Source organism: Muntiacus reevesi, chromosome 3, assembly GCF_963930625.1.
Source record: "Muntiacus reevesi chromosome 3, mMunRee1.1, whole genome shotgun sequence".
Classification (NCBI taxonomy): domain Eukaryota; kingdom Metazoa; phylum Chordata; class Mammalia; order Artiodactyla; family Cervidae; genus Muntiacus; species Muntiacus reevesi.
In genome coordinates, this window is record NC_089251.1 from 76593778 (window position 1) to 76613555 (window position 19778).

General features: G+C 39.4%; 1 protein-coding gene across 1 annotated transcript in view; it reads right to left on the reverse strand.

Annotated features, from left to right (window-relative positions):
- The window catches only part of DYNC2LI1 (dynein cytoplasmic 2 light intermediate chain 1), a 38129-nt gene extending 18689 nt beyond the window's left edge, over positions 1-19440 (reverse strand). Inside the window, exons 1-5 of the mRNA XM_065929361.1 lie at positions 19330-19440; positions 17430-17547; positions 7215-7249; positions 6170-6239; positions 3772-3860 (exon numbers count right to left, since the gene is read on the reverse strand). Of these exons, the coding sequence (XP_065785433.1) occupies positions 3772-3860; positions 6170-6239; positions 7215-7249; positions 17430-17547; positions 19330-19337 (320 nt within the window). The 5' untranslated portion in view covers positions 19338-19440. The remainder of the gene's footprint in view (positions 1-3771; positions 3861-6169; positions 6240-7214; positions 7250-17429; positions 17548-19329) is intronic.
- Positions 19441-19778: the final 338 nt, after the last annotated feature.

Sequence of the window (19778 nt, forward strand, 5' to 3'; positions counted from 1 at the left end):
GGTTTAGCTGTTTGTTTGTTTGTTTGTTTTTACTATGGTAAAGTATATATAAAGTGTATCATTTTTTCCAAATGAAAATAACTTTGTTTTAATCAAAGGGAAAATGGATTATTCAACTTTTTTCTAAGGTTAAAATTTATGTTTCCACTGCACTGCAAATACTTGTGTTACTTTTGCCTTCATAGCAAATGACAGCTAAAAAGTTTTTTTTTATAAAACACTACCTCTGGGCTTCTCTGGTGGCCCAGTGGTTAGGAATCCTGCCTTGCAATGCAGGGGACACGGGTTCAATCCCTGGTCCAGGAGGATCCCACATGCCACGGGCAGCTAAGCCGAAATTACTGAGCCCACATGCCCAGCTACTGAAGCCCCAGACCCTAGAGACTGCACTCTGCAACGAGACAAGTCACGGCAACGGCCCAAGCACCGCAACTTGAGAGTAGCCGTCACAGCAACAAAGACCCGGCACAGCCAAAAATAAAAATAAATAAATAAAATTATATTTTTAAAAAAACAAACAAAAAAAAAAATAAATAAAACACTACCTCTGAAAACAGGGAAGTGGACCACAGGAAAGGCTCTCTTACAAATTATCTAAGGTCTGTGGAAATGTTCAATGCATCTATAATTATTCTATGAACAGTCACTTTAAAGAAAAACAGTATCTAACAGCATTTGGTAAGGTGGCTGGGCCCTGTCCAACTCAAGGAAATTACATGTCGAATTAATTCCAGTCACAAAACACTCTGTGATTTGCGACTAATGAGGAGTGAAATGTTTTCCATGAATTCGTCCACCACTCAGCAAGCTGCTTTGGACCCAGGCCTGTGGCGCCCAGCCCCCTGTTCATCACCCTGACCCCTCCTCTCCCAAGGCAGGCTCCAGCTGCTCCGGGATTCCACGGAAAGAAGACCAGGAACTCACAGAGAGGCAGTGAAGAAACTGCGGGAAGATCTGGCTTCCTGCAGAAACCAGAATCTCTACAAGCCTATGAGGTCTAGAGAAGGGAAGTGAGGTAATAAAGAAAGGTGATGTGACAACAGGGCCCGAACTGGAGCCAGCTCAGAGTCTGGGGAGAGCGGCTCCAGCCTCTGGACTCCTGTCTGCCTCAGGCCAGGCTGGCCGGCAGCGCTTGTTCCTTCAGCTGCTCCCCGCCCCGTCATCTCCTCTCAGCCACGCCACCATGAGCTGCCCTAATTCCCAGGCAGCTTCAATTATTTGTCTCTGTTAAAGGAGGACAAATGAGAACTATACAGCTGTAAAACCCCATGATTCTAAAAAAAAAAATGTCGAGGAAAATGGTGGTTCTAAGCGAAAAAGCAAGATCTAAATGTGTATACACAGTATCTCATACCTGTACAAAGTATATTTACAACACTGAAAACATGGAAAGTAATACCTCAGTATGTTGAGAATAGTCCTTTTTCATGGGCTCACAGATGCTTTTACTTTCCATGTACGTTTCACTATTTTTCCAAGTTTTCTTTATGAGCACAAAACATTTTTGTGATAAGTAAAAGACACTAAATTTTATTTCTTTAAAAGAAAAGAAAAATCCCTGAACAAAGAAAGCCAACATTACTAGCTAGTTATGGAAAAACAATTATCCTGTTAACAAGAAAAAGCTCTAAAGATCTTAATGGTTGAAATTTGACAAATAATTGTCAAGCCCTTTGTATCTGGTCCAGCAGCAATGGTCTGTGTTAAACTCTGACAACAGTAAGATATTTCATATTTTTAAATTGTGTTTTCTTTGGCTAAGATGGGTTCCCAGGAACATTGTGAGAAATGTCACAATTTTCCACATCTGATTTGGCCAACACGTGGGAATCATTCTCAGGAAAACACCACCAAACAGCTTGAGGTTTTCCCCTAGGTTCTTTTTCTTTAAGGTCAGCAAATAGCCACTTTCTTCCTCTTCTAACTCATAAACTTTCATTGCATGAGGTTTCACTGGTGTGTGTGCGTGCTAAGTCGCTTCAGTTGTGTCCAACTCTCTGTGACTCTATGGGCTTGTAGCCCTCCAGGCTCCTCTGTCCATGGGGATTCTCCAGGCAAGAATACTGGAGTGGGTTGCCATGCCCTTCTCCAGGGTATTTTCTCAACCCAGAGATCTAATCCGTGTCTCTTCTGTCTCCTACACTGGCAGATGGTTTCTTTACCACCAGCACCACCTGGGAAGCCCCTCAGTGATATTAACATTAGTATTAAATTAGTATTAAATTCAAGTGTGTGTTAGTCACTCAGTCACGTCTGACTCTGTGTGACCCCATGGACTGCAGCCTGCCAGGTTCCCCTGTCCATGGAATTTTCCAGGCAAGAAAGAATACTGGAGTGGGTAGCCATTCCCTTCTCCAGGGGATCTTCCTGACCCAGGGACCAAACCCGGGTCTCCTGTATTGCAGGTACCTGAGCCACCAAGGAAGCCACTTGGTGGCTCAGGAAGCCATTAATTTAAAGGAGACATAATATCCAGTTGCAGGAAAAACTCAGGGACTGAATTAGCTCATGCTTGGATGGGTATTAAAAAGAATTGAGTTTTAAAATTTAGTTTTTGAAATAATTTTTTTTCTTTTTTGCCAAGTGAATATATTGCCCAAGTGTTATTTGACATATTTTGTTTGTAGGCTTGCAAAATATGTTACTAGGTGGATGCCAACTATCTCACTTCAACACAGGCCGGAACCTTCAGTTCAGTTCAGTTCAGTTCACTCAGTCATGTCCAACTCTTTGCGACCCCAAAGACTGCAGCACGCCAACTCCTGGAGTTTACTCAAACTCATGTCCATTGAGTCGGTGATGCCATCCAACCATCTCATCCTCTATCATCCCCTTCTTCTCCCGCCTTCAATCTTTTCCAGCATCAGGGTCTTTTCCAATGAGTTAGTTCTTTGTATCAGATGGCCAAAGTACTGGAGTTTCAGCTTCACCATCAGTCCTTCCAGTGAGTATTCAGGACTGATTTTCTTTAGGAAGGACTGGTTGGATCTCCTTGCAGTCCAAGGGACTCTGAAGAGTCTTCTCCAACACCACAGTTCAAAAGCACCAATTCTTTGGCACTCAGCTTTCTTTATAGACCAACTCTCACATTCACATATGACTACTGGAAAACCATAGCTTTGACTAGATGGACCTTTGTTGGCAAAGTAATGTCTCTGCTTTTTAATATACTGTCTAGGTTGGTCATAACTTTTCTTCCAAGGAGAAAGCATCTTCTAATTTCATGGCTGCAGTTACCATCTACAGTGATTTTTGAGCCCCCCCCAAAATAAAGTCTCTCACTGTTTCCATTGTTTCCCCATCTATTTGCCATGAAGTAATGGGACCAGATGCCGTGATCTTAGTTTTCTGAATGTTGAGCTTTAAGCCAACTTTTTCACTCTCCTCTTTTACTTTCATCAAGAGTCTCCTTAGCTCTTCTTCACTTGTGTGTCATCTGATCTGAGGTTATCGATATTTCTCCCGGCAATCTTGATTCCAGCTTGTGCTTCATCTAGTCCAGCATTTCTCATGATGTACTCTGCATATAAGTTAAATAAGCAGGGTGACAATATACAGCCTTGACGTACTCCTTTCCCGATTTGGAACCAGAACCTTGGTTCTTTGAAAATCTCTGAGAGTAGTACAGTTTAGGCCCATAGAAAGGAAGTGAAGGTAAACCTTCAGCAACATAAAACTGTCCCTGTGAATTCTGATTCACAAAAACCTCATGTTCATCCTGTGGCCTCCATGGATACTTACTAACCGCCATTCCTCACTGGCTCCACTTACCGTAAGGTGTCACTTGTGATTGGTATGCTGATTAAATCCAGTAAAGACGTTCCTCCACCTAGCTCCCAAAAGTGAGCAATATCTTTTGGCTGAAAAAAACCAGGGTTTTTTTTCATATTAATATTCTTTGATGTTTTTACATTTTAAATAGTTCTTATAGTTCATTAGCACCAGCCAGCAATAATTATGGATACAAGATATTATAGTCCTCAAGACCATTTGTGGCAGTCAAAATTTTCTCCTTTATTGATTCCATCCCTCAAAATGCACTAAAACATCTATTCCAAAGAACAAAGATGAAACATTAAGAATATACATGGATACTAAATGCCCTGATTCTACCCTAATTTAATAGAAGACATTAAACAGCACCCCAACTCTGTAAATATCACAGGTAGCAAACACATTAGAAATAAAACTAACAAATTGAACACATTTGGAATTATCTTTTTGAAAACAGTTATAATTTTAGGTAGAAATAAAACAATTGGACAGGAAAACATCCTAATTGAGGGAGAAGACAGAACCTCACACAATAAATCAGACATAAAGACAAGACAAGAGGAAACGGGGAGAACAGATAGCAGTCTGGCCTGCAGATCAGGATTGACCGGGCAGAAGTATAAGCAGCTGGTCTGGGGACAGGGACAGGCTGGCACTGCCAATGCAAGCAGTAGGTGGGGGGGACAGGGACTCTCTACAACTGCTTCCCTTTTCAGAGAACTCAAACTATAAGGGGATTAAAAGGGCTGGGCAGCCAAGTAGCTTGGGAAAAAGACCATCTATTCCATGGCAACTATCCTAGCCTGTGGCTAGCTGAAGGCATTTCTCTTTCCAGCCAGATACTGAGAGCCTTTCAAGATATTATGATTGTGTGAGGAGTTGATAAAGCTCTTCCGCTTAGAACTCTTAGGAGACCTTCAATTGGAGAAAGATGTGACTCTTCTAGAATGAATACAGAAAAGCCCAACTTGATAGCATAAAGTTTAGCAGAAACAAACAGGTGAAAAAGAAATCACATGAGTTTTTATGTGCTCAATACCATGAACTTGGAAGAGGCAGATGGTCATTACAGCAGTTTTAGATAAATATATTTTGCTTTTTGACAGGTTATCATCTCAACCATTGAAACTGTTTTGCGATTGGTATTTGAATCTCTAATGTTTGTGGGGAAAAATAAGTTTACAATGGAAAATCCCCCTTGATTCATAACTGGATGAAGAAAAGCTTTTAGAGCTTTTCTCAAAAGTTAAGCTTATGAAAGTTAACTCAGAGTCTCCCACAACAAGGATAAGCCTATTTCTAGGCTTATCACTCATGCCAAAATTTATGTGATTCACAAAAATAAAGTTCTCCCACATCTCAATATATTTTTTTTTCTTTTCAATTCCATAGTTTTAATAACCAAGTTGCACTGGTGAATCCAGGAAGCAGCAACAGCCAATTTTAACTCTATATACTGTCTAAAGATCAAACACTTAGACTGGATCAATTTATAAAAATTTGCCTGTGTTATGGGAATTATTAAGCCCTGGTGGCTCAGAGGTTAAAGCGTCTGCCTCCAATGTGGGAGACCTGGGTTCAATCCCTGGGTCGGGAAGATCCCCTGGAGAAGGAAATGGTAACCCACTCCAGTATTCTTGCCTGGAGAATCCCATGGATGGAGGAGCCAGGTAGGCTACAGTCCACAGGGTTGCAAAGAGTTGGACACGACTGAGTGACCTCACTTCACGGGAATTACAGGAGATGTGAGATATTCTTTATTCTAGATTGTTCTCCATACACCTAACTTTAAGAAATGACCTCTTCCTTATGGGAACACCAAAAGAGAATTCCACTTAGAATTTTTTATTCTCCTAACATACACTATAAACTTTCCCTCTATCCTGAACAATTTCTAACTCTCCTCTACAGATAAACCAACACAAGTGAAAATAGGATTATGGCCATTTAGGGCCTGTGGTCTCAAATAGGATTACCAACTTTAAGATGTATTTGTAAAACTGCTAATAATTTGGATTTTAAGCAGTATATTTTCGTAAATATCCAACAGGTCAAATGTATATTTTTAGCAGATTTTTTTGGGGAGAGACAAGATAACTCACAATGTTATTCTCATTTGAAAGAAGAAAATATGCCCAAAGCCTGTACACTGAAGTTACAGGGTAATCCTATTTAAGCATCTTAAGACATAACAAATGAGAAGGCCAAAATATTTTCACAGTTTGGGTGACTTCCTCTGTGCTGAGTTGCATTTGACTTTAAAAGTATTACATAGCTAGGAAGTGTACTCCTGGATATGTTTATTGATTGTGGAAAAGATGGGAAATGTAAAACAATGTCAGCATCCTTACTTCTCCACACAGCTGTAGAGCAACATCACCAAAAAGACACTCACTTTGTTATGTCCTTTCGTTCTTCTTCCATATGTATATTCCAAAGCTAAGGTTGGTTTTGGTGGCTCATCCCTGTACAGTGAAGACAAGTATTATCACCATCATTTTCTTAAGCTATCATCTTACCTTACTTTTGCTTCTTAAAAACTGTATTAGCAGAGAAATTACGCTGTGTATAACACATTGAGATAAAAATGATTAAGAATTTATACAAAAATTAAATAAGCCTTCAAAAAAAGCATCTTAACAGACTTCAGTAGCAACTGCAGAGGTGAGTAATGGCACCTGCATGGAGTGGCAGGGCCTAGTGACACCATTTGGGGAGCAGAGAAGGAGCTGGCAGGGTTGGTGGCTGTGTCAGGGCATAAGTTCTCTGCATCCAAGCCACGTGGGTAGCAAAGACAATAGGTTCATGCTCAGCCTCCATGTGCGAAAGCTAGGAACCTAATGACTATCAATTTAATGGAGACACCAATAAAAGAGTTTTTATACAGTTCTCAACTGAAATCATAGCTCAAACCTGGGCATCATTGAGCTAACGAGAGCTGCAAACCAAGAAGACTTTCCTTACCAACTTCCTCAAACACCTTACTCTTACCTTAACCTGGTGGCATGCCTCCACGGTAAAGAAGGCTAGGAGTACATAAAACAAATGTACAGTCTGATGACCAATAATGTGCTTCAAAAGCATCCCATGAGCAATTCTAAGGTTATAGTGTTCAAACAATCATGAACTAGACAAAATTTAAAAAGTTTAAATGTCAGAGTAGCATAGCCAAAACAAGTAAGTACTATCTATTACAGATTGAGTAATTATGTTAATTTCTTCCCCCAAATAAGGAAACCCATTATTAATCCTATATAATTTTTTTCTGCTTATTGTTGGTTTCATCTTTAAAGGAAGATTGTAAAAGCCATAATATGGACTCACAAGAATTAGAATATTTTGTTTAGGTCGCAAAATGGAAATATGTCTTTTAGATTCTAACTTGCCTTACACAACAAGAATAAGCAAAAATGTATTCTAAAGTTTAATATAACACTTACCTGTCAAGACACCTTAGAATAATAGTAGTCTTTCCCTAGAAATTCAAAAAGAAAGAATACTGTGTTACTGTCATCCACATGTAAAATTTTATTATTGTTCATAATTGTGGCCCAAAATAGCTTTTAATCACTTGAATGATAAATTACCTGGAAACTAGAAACTTTCAGAATTGCTCCTAAGTTTGATAAGTGGAAAAAGTTAACTGTCAACTTTCCATCAGAGTGTAACTACACTGCTATTATTATAATTATAAAGTACCACAGATGACAAATACTAGAAAATCAAACCTCATTTTAGTGGTCAACTTGGCAGCTGTCTTAAATTTTCTCTCTACTCGTTAATGCTAATTACTGGTTAAGCTGATGATTAGTGTCTTCTAAAATGTTTTAATTCCAATTTGTTGAAGTGGAAATAAAAAAGGATAACACACAAATATAGGACATGTTGAAGACATATTCCAAGTAAGCAATCCAGATTCCAGGTTAGAATACTTTTCTTGGTTTGTCTGATTTCTAGAAGATGTACTTTAAAATTCTTTTTAGGAGTCAGGAAATAGAGGTTCTGGTCCCATCTCAGCCACTAATCATGAGACTTAACCTCACATCTGAGCCAGTGACTGGTTTAGTGGTTTAAGTCACTGTTTTGTTTTTTTTTTTCAACAGTGAAGCTTTACTTTTTTAAGACAATCTTTTACAGGAATCTAAATAAAAGAGCAGCAGGGAAAGTTTACCAAAGGAGACCTTTAGGATTCAAAGAAAGCAGTTTAGAAAACTCTGGACTACCAAAAACATGGATTATTTCACTATATATGTGTTTTTAAAGCCAAGGAACCTACAATACTTACCCTAAAAAAGATAAATCGTGACTCCAAATTACATCTGGGCTATGATTAAATTGAATGACTTTTTTGGTAGTAAGATATATAAATAAATAATTGGAATAGTACTAAAATACATAATTGAAAGATTTTTATTGGTAGGTGTTATATCAAAGTGAAAGACCAGAAACAATCTAAAATTTCCAAATAGGGGACTGACTAAATTATAACCATAAATATAATGAATAACATGCAGATCATAGGAATAATGTAGGAACAGACATACTGACCTAAATCAAATCCCTTACGATTATACAGTGGAAGTGAGAAATAGATTTAAGGGACTAGATCTGATAGACAGAGTGCCTGATGAACTATGGGAGGAAGTTTGTGACAATGTACAGCAGACAGGGATCAAGACCATCCCCAAGAAAAAGAAATGCATAAAAGCAAAATGACTATCTGAGGAGGCCTTACAAATAGCTGTAAAGGGAGAGAAGCAAAAAGCAAAGGAGGAAAGGAAAGATATTCCCATTTGAATGCAGAGTTCCAAAGAATAGCATGGAGAGATAAGAAAGCCTTCCTCAGTGATCAATGCAAAGAAATAGGTGAAAACAACAGAATGGGAAAGACTAGAGATCTCTTCAAGAAAATTAGAAATACCCAGGGAACATTTCATGCAAAGATGGGCTCAATAAAGGACAGAAATGGTATGTACCTAACAGAAGCAGAAGATATTAAGAAGAGGTGGCAAGAAAACACAGAAGAACTATACAGAAAAGATCTTCATGACCCAGATAATCACAATGGTGTGATCACTCACCTACAGCCAGACATCCTGGAATGTGAAGTCAAGTGAGCCTTAGGGAGCATCACCATGAACAAAGCTAGTGGATGTGATGGAATTTCAGTTGAGCTATTTCAAATCCTAAAAGATGATGCTGTGAAAGTGCTGCACTCAATATGCCAGCAAATGTGGAAAACTCAGCAGTGGCCACAGGACTGGAAAAGGTCCGTTTTCTTTCCAATCCCAAAGAAAGGCAACACCAAAGAATGCTCAAACTACTGCATAACTGCACTCATCTCACACGCTAGTAAAGTAACTAACGCTCAAAATTCTCCAAGCCAGGCTTCAGAAATACGTGAACCATGAACCTTCAGATGTTCAAGCTGGTTTTAGAAAAGGGAGAGGAAACAGAGGTCAAATTGCCAACATCCACTGGATTATCAAAAAGCAAGAGAGTTCCAGAAAAACATCTATTTCTGTGTTATTGACTATGCCAAAGCCTTTGACTGTGTGGATCACAATAAATTGTAGAAAATTCTGAAAGAGATGGGAATACCAGACCACCAGACCTGCCTCTTGAGAAATCTGTATGCAGGTTAGGAAGCAATAGTTAGAACTGGACATGGAACAACAGACTGATTCCAAACAGGAAAAGGATACATCAAGGCTGTATATTGTCACCCTGCTTATTTAACTTATATGCAGAGTACATCATGAGAAACACTGGGCTGGATGAAGCACAAGCTGGAATCAAGATTCTCGGGAGAAATATCAATAATCTCAGATATGCAGATGACACCACCCTTATGGCAGAAAGTGAAGAAGAACTAAAGAGCCTCTTGATGAAAGTGAAAGAGAAGAGTGAAAAAGTTGGCTTAAAACTCAACATTCAGAAAACTAAGATCATGGCATCTAGTCCCATCACTTCATGGCAAATAGATGGGGAAACAGTGGCTGACTTTATTTTTTGGGGTTCCAAAATCACTGCAAATGATGACTGCAGTCATGAAATTATAAGGCTCTTGCAAAGCATATTAAGAAGCAGAGACATTACTTTGCCAACAAAGGTCTATCTAGTCAAGGCTATGGTTTTTCCAGTAGCCATGTATGGATGTGAGAGTTTGACTGTAAAGAAAGCTGAGTGCTGAAGAATTGATGTTTTTGAACTGTGATGTTGGAGAAGACTCTTGAGAGTCCCTTGGACTGCAAGGAGATCCAACCAGTCCATCCTAAAGGAAATGAGACCTGGGTGTTCATTGGAAGGACTGATGTTGAAGCTGACGCTCCAATACTTTGGCCACCTGATGTGAAGGACTGACTCATTTGAAAAGACCCTGATGCTGGGAAAGATTGAAGGCAGGAGGAAAAGGGGACAACAGAGGATGAGATGGTTGGATGGCATCACCAACTCAATGGAGATGAGTTTGAGTAAACTCCAGGAGTTGGTGATAGGGAGGCCTGGCGTGCTGTGGTCCATGAGGTTGTGAAGAGTCAGACACGACTGAGCGACTGAACTAAACTGAATTGAACTGAGACACATTGACACGGTAAGACATACATAATAGATTACCATGACCCTATTTTCAGTTAAAAATCATCTCTTCCTTGAGATGCATATACATACACATACAGATAGAGAAACAAACAGAAATCCAGAGAGACATCACATGTTTAATAATTGAATGTTTCCATGTGATAACTTTACAGGTAATTTATTTTCTAAAGAAAATCAGGATTTTCTAAATATCCTACACTTTGTGTGTATCACATATAGTGTATTTTTAACTTTTTAAAATAATGAGGGCTATGACACTTAAAAATTAATGTATTCAATGTGCAGGAAAGTATACAGAATTATTGTATTTTAGAATTGGTAGGAAACATGTAATATTTAGCCAATCTTCTCAAATTCTCATGGTTCCATAGCAGTGATTTAAATTATTTTTATTATAATTTCATATAAATGTATAAGACTACCTGGTGGAATTTCAAATAAAAATAAACTCAACTCTGGGCACTGAAATCAGTTTTCAGGTTATCATTAAAATAACAATCCAAATTTTAAAAATTCACTAATAAACTGTTGCCCTTTGAGAAGGCATCCACAGACTCCTGGGTTTCCAAGTCCAAGAAGCACTGACATAGTACACGTTTACTGAACAACTATTAAAATGAATCCCACATTCCCTTCCACTACGTCCATCACAGCAGAAGTCCAGCCTTCCTCTGACTTGTCATCCGTGCAACTCTAATTCCATAATCCTCTACATATCCCTTCATCTGGCATAATAATCTCCTCCCTTCTAAGATCCAGCTGCCCTGAATCCTCAACTTCTTCAGAACATTCTGCTTGTTGGCCTGCACTAACATATGACTATCTCTTGACCACTTCCTCTGCAGTCCTATTAAAGGCTATTTATTCTTCATCACGGCACATACTTCAGGGCCCTCCCCGCTCTCCAGTGCCACCTATAGGCAATTACTCTACTCCTCTCCTCTTGCAGGAATCTTAAGAGGCTTGTATCAGCCTACCCTCTCGGTTGTCATCTCTTCCGGCTCAGTCTGCCTTCCCCTCTCAGCTACTGTCATCAGTTTTGTTCACTTCACCCCTAACATGGGCATGGGCAACCCACCTATGACCCCGACCTCAGGGTGCCCTTTGCCTCAAGAGACTCTGTCCTTCACTCCACTTCTGCCACATGTCACTTTCAGGGTTCTATCTTGAACCATTTCGCTACTGGAAACTGTACCACTTCCAAAATCACATGCACAAGCAACACATTCTCTAAGCATTTTTTTCAGAACTTTACTTTTCTCAGCTTTACTGAGAGGCCTCCAAAGTCCATGTGTCCTTCTGGGACACAGGCCAGACACAGAAGCGTGCTCTGGCTACCTGGGCACTGACGCTGGCTGGTAAAGATGTAGCCTCACTGACCCAGAAGTTAGTTCCTGACTAACTTCTGCTAACATGCCTTTAACATGCCCTTAGGTAAACACATCAAGCACAAAAATAAAATAGTATCATATATACTACCACTATCTCTCTCTATTATATATATATGCTGCTGCTGCTAAGATATATATCATAAAATAAGATAGTCCCCAACTTAGGATAGTTCCATTATGATTTTTTGACTTTACGAAAGTGTGAAACGGATATACACTCAGTAGAAACTGTACTTTTCCCAGGCTAGCGATACGTACCAATAAACTCTTCTTGTGATGGTGGGCAGCAGCAGTGAGCTGCGGCTCCCAGTCAGCCCCTCGATCATGAGGGGAAACAACCAGTACACTTACAACCACTCTGTTTTTCACTTTCAGTATGTTATTCAATAAACTGCACAAGATATTCAACACTTTATTATAAAACTGGCTGTGTGCTAGATAACTTGGCCCAACTATAGGCTGAGGTAAATATTTTGAGCACATTTAAGGAACGCTAGGCTAAGCTATCAGGAAGGTTCCCTAGAGGAGGGCATGGCAACTCACTCCAGTATTCTTGCCTGGAGAATCCCATGGACAGAGTAGCCTCGTGGACTACAGTCCATGAGGTTGCAAAAAGTTGGGCATGACTGAAGTGACTTAGCACACAAGCATGTAGGCTAAGCTATGATATCAGTTAGGTCAGATGTGTTAAATGTACTTTTTGAATGACAATATTTATGGGGATGTAACCCCACCATAAGTCAAGGAAGGTCTGTAATATAAACCCCAAACAGAATGAATATCAGCATCTTGGATCTACAAGTCTCGACCTTTTTTAGACAGTGTCATCAGCAGTTCTGTGTCTCTGGCCAGAACTTTGTAATCCAAGCCAAGTTTCAGGAAGATACAATACATCTGTTCCTGCTCTGTATGGCTACTTCCAAACCCTTTTTGCATCCCTGGCTAAACAACAGAAACTTACAGTGAGTGGGACAGGGTCTCTTGCTACTAAAGTGTTCTGATGGATATGCTGTCCTTTCCCCCCTATTTTTCACAACAATAAACAACCCTTTGAAACTCTGTGACAAACATCATCGCGTGTGTTAGTCGTTCAGTCATGTACGACTCTTTGTGACCCCATAGACTGTAGCCTGCCAGGCTCCTCTCCATGGAATTTTCCAGGCAAGAACACCGGAGTGGGCTGCTATTCTCTTCTCCAGGGGATCTTCCTGACCCAGAGGTTGAACCCTGGTCTCCTGCACTGCAGGCAGATTCTTTACCGTCTGAGCTACCACAATTCAATTATTCCTTAAATGAAATTCCTAAAAGTGAAGTAACTGAATTTAAAAAATGAATATTATTTAAGATAACGACTTATTAACTTAGATGCTGACTTAGATATTTAAATGGATCCTGGCTTTCATACTCAATTGAGGTAGAAGACCTTAATATTTTCAAGTTATGAAATAAAAATATAGTTAAAATATTTTAAATTATATTTACTACTATGATTTTTCCTAGATCAACATAAGTACTAATTCACACTAAATATGGTATTGTTGTTGTTCAGTTGCTAAGTCATGTCCAACCCTGTGACCCCATGGACTGCACCACGCCAAATTTCCCTGTCCTTCACCAACTCCCGGAGTTGAGTTGGTGATGCCATCCAACCATCTCATCCTCTGTTGCTCCCTTTTCCTCCTGGCTTCAATCTTTCCCAGCATCAGGGTCTTTCCCCTGAGTTGGCTCTTCACATCACATGGCCAAAGTATTGGAGCCTCAGCATCAGTCCTTCCAATGAATATTCATGGTTGATTTCCTTTAGGATTGACTGGCTGGATCTCCTTGCCATACAAAGGACTCTCAAGATCTTTTCCAGTACCACAATTTGAAAGCATCAATTCTTTAGCGCCTAGCATTCTTTATGGTCCAACTCTCACATCTATATACAACTATTGGAAAAATCATAGCTTTGACTATATAGACCTTTGTTGGCAAAGTGACATCTTTGCTTTTTAACATGCTAAGTTTATCATAGCTTTCCTTCCAAGGAGCAAATGTCTTTTAATTTCAATGGCTGCTGTCACCATCTGTAGTGATTTTGGAACCCAAGAAAATAAAATCTGTCACTGCTTCCACTTCTTCCCCATCTATTTGCCATAGATCAGATGCCATTATCTTAGTTTTCCAAATGTTGAAATATGGTATTAGCTAAGTATAAATTTAGCTCATTAACTTAAAGTTCAATGGCTCCATGACCATGAATTTGCACAAGATGTCTAAATATTATTTTCAAAATGTAATTATCCTAATATTTGGTGACAAAAATAATAACTTATTTCATATGTAAAATTCTTTCACCTGGGTATTTTCCAATCATGTCTCAGTGAGAACATTAATGTTATAGTCAACATTTTTCTTAACTAACTTCCCCTTATAGTACACAATACTTAAATTTCTCAAAAGATATAATGTGGTATTCTATGTGAAATTATTTCTCTGTTGATCTTAAGGGTTTGCTAAACCTGTGCACACATCAACCCATGGATTTTGGCTGACTTCTGCTAATCTGTGTGGAGATAACTGACACTACTAGAGTAAGAAATGACAAACAGATTTTATCTCAACTGCCAACACTTTCCTGGAATGCTATGGATCAGAAGTCATCTTCAGGATCAGCAAAGGGGAACATAATTGATAAGATGTGTGTGGAAGATGTGTGCCTACTACTTTCTGTCCTTTATAGAACCATGGAAAGGATCTGATAATAACCAGATCTTGGACAATGGAAAACTGGAAAAGCAAAAACATGGAGGTCTAGATAGCTTCCTTTCCTCTTTTCTACCACCTAGAGATTGAGGTGTAAGGTGAGAAAATAAGCTCTGGGAAGTGAAAAACTAGTCAGTGATAAAGTTTTCTGAGTCACAGTCTAAGAACACTAGAATGATTAACCCTTTGAAAAAAATTTTTCTACAACCTTTATTTTTTTCCTTTTCCTTTATGGTTTATTATGGGACACTGAATACAATTCCTGTGCAATATAGTAGGACCTTGTAGATCCATTCAGTATATAATAGTTCACACAGAATGACTATACCTTGATAAGAGATGAAACATGTCAGGAGGATCAGAAGATCATGCCTAAAAACTTGACAATCAAATGAGATTAGAGAAAACAAAAGAGAAAGGTCCAGATAAACTGAGATGTCATTAGGTATGACATTAAGAAAAAAATTTTAAGAGAATAATGGAAGAAGGTCCATGTAATTCACAGGACAAAGCAGCTGAGACAAGCCCTTAGAATAATACATTACAGCCACAGATGCAAAACTGTACAAGTAATAATAAGTTCAATATTATCACAGAAAAACAAAATGACCTCATTATATATTACCAAAGCCTGTGGCATGAGTGAGTGCAATATATCACTGTAAAGAATAAAAAGAGGAGGAAAACTGCAGCACACTTTGTGTATTTGTATAGTAACTGGCAAATATGCAGGGGGTGGCAGCATAAACAAATGCATTTGGATGAAAATAAATGAAACTTGTGACAGTATACTGGAGATTGCAGCCTGACCATATGATATCTAATGGCACACATGACGAGAGGAATATAGATAAAGTATAACTGTGTAGGGGATACCAACTATTCAAGATAGTGTTTAACTCAGTTTGAATTGAGTTTTCAGTCACTCCTAAAAGAGATAATAACAGACTCACACAGAAACCAGGGTTAGAGAGAGGTTAAGTGATTCATTCCAACCTAGAATTCTATACCTAGATAAACTTGCAATCCAGAGTGAGGGTGAAATAAAGATATTTTAGATGTGTAAGGCCTCAAAAATTTTACTTCCCATGTATACTTTCCCAGGAAACTACAAAAGAATGTACTCCACAAAGACATACTTGAGTAAACCAACAAAAAAGAAGACACAGGATCCAGGAAACTGGTGCTCCAACACAAAGATGCAAAGGGGATCCCCAAGACGTTAGGGAGGGACAGTAGCCATGCAGCTACTTGTGAAAGAGATACTTAAGTTAACCCTGAACACTGATTTAGCTCAAAACAATAACCACAAAGTGACTGGACATGCGAGTGTGAGAGAGACGTGGAAGTAAATAGTCTTCTATCAGAGATTCAACAGGTAATGTCTAACATTGTGTTTATGGAAATAGCCCATAAGCACATTATTCAGAAGTAAAGAAGTACAATTATAGAAGAAACGTAAAAGATATGAAAATGGTGGCTTTGAGGAGAGGTTCCGAACTGTGTGCAGAGGCTTGTTATTTTGCTTTACACACCTTTGGATCTTTTGGATAATCTTTAAAAAGAAAAAATGTCAAGTGTATTTTATTTTTCCGCCATGCCAAGTGCAGAAGTATGATTGTTTCCTTTCTCAAATAACTTTTCCCCAAAGTTTAAAACTTCTTTGTTTTTTATTTGCTTAGTCTTTATATGTACCTTTTTTTTTTTTTTTGGCCATGGCCATGTGGCCTACAGCATCCCAGTTTCCAGACCAGGGACTAACTCATCCTGTTGGCAGTGAAAGCAGAAAGTCACAACCACTGGACTGCCAGGGAATTTCCTGTAGCCTTTATGCGCATTAGTTATCTATTGCTACATAGTAAATTACTCCCAAACTTATCAAGTTTTAAAACAACAGCCATTATTTCACCGACTTTCTCAGAGTCTGGAATCTGAGAGTACCTTAGTTGGATGGTTCTGGCTTAAGAATTTTCATAAAGATTGTAGTCAAGATGTCATTTGGGACAAAAGTTATCTCTTGGCTCAACCAAACTGGAGAATCATTTTTCAAGCTCCTTAACATGGTTGCTGGCAAGAGGCAATCAGTTCCTTGCTGGCTCTTGGCCACAGGCTTTAGTTCTTTGACATGTGGACTGGACCTGCATACAACATGGCAGCTTGCTTCCTCCAAAGTGAAAGATCAAAAGTGACAGGTTACCTAAGACAGGCTGCCTTGTGAAAGAGAGCATCCCCACTGTTGGAAATATTCAAACCTAGACTATACAACCACTGTCTGGAATGGCTCTCAACCTTTTGATGAGGTACTAGAACCCTGGGAAAATCTAATTTCCCATTAAAAAAACACCAGTGCACACACACAATTCTGCATACATTTCTAGGGAGCTCAATGGACCCCAAAAAGTAATTCCATGGATCCCAGGGTAAGAATCCCTATTGCAGAAGATTAGACTATCTCCAGGATTCTTTCCATTTCTGTGACACTAGTTTAAGATAAGTGAAAGTAAATGTATTATACTCTGTATGGTTCATGTTTTTTAATATATATATGCTTGTTTTAGCTATACAAGTTATCTATAAATATGACCATTAGAATAGTATTTATGGTGCTTTTGTGCAAACTGGGAAAAGATGACTCCTCTGGGCTATCTAGTCAGAAACAAGTACCCCTTCCTCTGGGATCCTGTGTCCCAGGTCAGGACACACCACTTGATAAGGAGAGGCAGGTTGGGTGCGTTAGTTCCCACCCTCCCATGAGCAGGGCCCAATCAGATTTAAAGTAACCAGCAGGCTGGAGCTTGGTCATCTGGTTAGAGAGTTGAAATACCCAAATTTTTACCAAAGTATTAAAATAAATGTTACCACTGGCTAGTAAATCATCACAAGGCTTGCAGTGAAGAGTACGAAAAAACGCATTACCCCGTTTTTACTGCCAATGAAGAAAACAGACTTTTCTCCAACTTCAACTCCATCACCTTCACTTGCACTACTTCTCCGTTTTTCCACTTCAGCTTTTGCAATTTCCCAGAGAGTTTCACTATATGAGAGAAAGATAACCAAAATTCAGAAAGACAAAAAGAATCCTTACAAAAATTTCTTTCCAGCCCAGAGAAATTTCATTTCCATCAGATTTATAAACAAACCAATATCATTTGTGGGGGAGGACAGTGAGCTGGTGAAACTTTGGGGGATTAGTCATTTTCTGTGCACTAGATGGAAGAAGAAAATGATAACCAGAGTCTTTATTGCCAGGATCTGAGGTTGTCTTATTCTGGGACTCCCAGCCAGGGCTGAAAGCTGTGTGTTAGCTTCTCAGACACACATGAAGGTACAGTGTCTTTTGGAAACATACAACTGGGAAACCGCCAACATCTAGCAAAAGGGGGAAACATGTAAAACCAGTTTACCTTTGCTACCTGAAATAGTTTCAGTTTCTTTAAATTACATATTTTTTGGCTCAAGATTCCTTTTTTAAAATATAAAGAAGGGAGAAAATCACCTAAGATTCCTTTTGAAAATCATCCTTTCATTCACCTCTCTACACAAATAAGATTTCTTTTTTTTAAGTAAAGCCTAAATAAATTATGGAGTACTGAACTAAAAAACATGAGTAAGATTTCATGTTTTATCCGCCTGATTCTACTTACTACTTTCTGCATAGAGTATGCCAACTTGAGTAAATTACCTAACCTCTCTGGATCCTTCATTCAACAAATATTTATTGAGCACCTAATATTCTCACATTTCTGTGCTAGTCTCCAGGCTCACTTTTGTTTCTTCTCCTCTAAACTACTGACTAAAAAACACCACCAACTTCATAAGATTGCTATGATTGTAAAATGTGATAATTCATTTAGGTTAGGGTCTGGCCTATATATAATCACCTAAAATTAGTTAGTGTTTATAATTATTATTTTTCAAGAACCAGGAATGGAAAAGGGGGTCTGCACTAAAATTCACACATTTACTTCACAGGCTAAGAACTCAGTCTGGGCCTGTTTGCTCTTCAATTACACCCATTTCTTCATAATGTGATTACCTCCTTTCCAAGTTTCCAGCAGTAAAGAGAAAGAGGTGTTGTAACCTTTTATGGTGATGGGAAGCTTAAGGTTCATAAACTCTAGAGAGATCACACAGCCCATCCATGATGTGAAAAAAAAAAAAACAAAAACAACAACAAAAAAACCCCAGAAATCTCGCTCTGTGATGGACTCCAGTACAGTACGACTTACAAGTCGTTCAGGGAAGTCTTAGGCATGATCTTGAGAACAAGTAGCTAAAATAAACATAATAGAGAAGAGCTAAAATGTATCCGATAGGTGATTAAAATCCTGCCCCTTCCCCTTAAAATGTGACCTTACATTTTTCACAGTGTCTTCACCAGTTCCCCCTCTTTTATCTTTGTCGTAAACCCCTGCACCCAGACAGGAGGTCCCTGAGGAAGTGGGTATGGTCTGGCTCACCGCCTGAAACCCTGTTCCTAGAAAATTCCCGGGCCCTCAAAAAACTTTTTGAAGAAATGAATGATTGGAGTTGAATCATCTTTCAACACCTCTTAAAGTTCCACCTCTCGAACTTTTCTACTTACTTTTGGCAGAATCCATACTCTCAAGGATAGTACCTTGACCAACCAGACAGGAAGTGCAAACGGGACAAACCTACAATGGGTCTCGCGTGTAACTCCTCTCCCCAAATAGACTGGCAGCGGCCTCTCCCTCCACCGCCGCTCCCCGCCTCCACCCCATCCAGGCTGAGTTGGGAAAGAAGGGAGACTCTCGAGGGTTGCGTAAACCAGGCTCAAGCAGGGTTGCAGGGATACCTGGGCATCGTGGCTTGGCCGCCTCAGAGTCCTGATCGCCGCGTGAGGCCCAGCCTAGAATCAGCCGCCCCGCGAACTCGGAGAGAGGCCGGGTTAAAGCAGGGTATTGCGTTGCCATGGTAGCTACGTCACACTCATGGGTTGCGTGCGGAGTAGAGGCATCATGGGAAAGGTAGTTTTCAGCGTTCTTTTCTCAGCTGAAGCTGAGACGTTTTGGATGGGAGAGGAGACTCGTGGCAGTAAATCTGGGACTTAAAAAACTCTGGACCGGAAGTGTCCTTTTATTTAAAAAATATTCTCCTGAGTACGGACTATTTATATGTCAGGAGTCTCTGTCTTCAATTACTTTTCTCTCCCCAGTAACAGTGATTTGGGAGTGGGGAACGAAACAATCTCCTGAGCTGTTTTCTAGTGATTTACTAGAGGCAAAGATTTTAGTATTTTCCAGC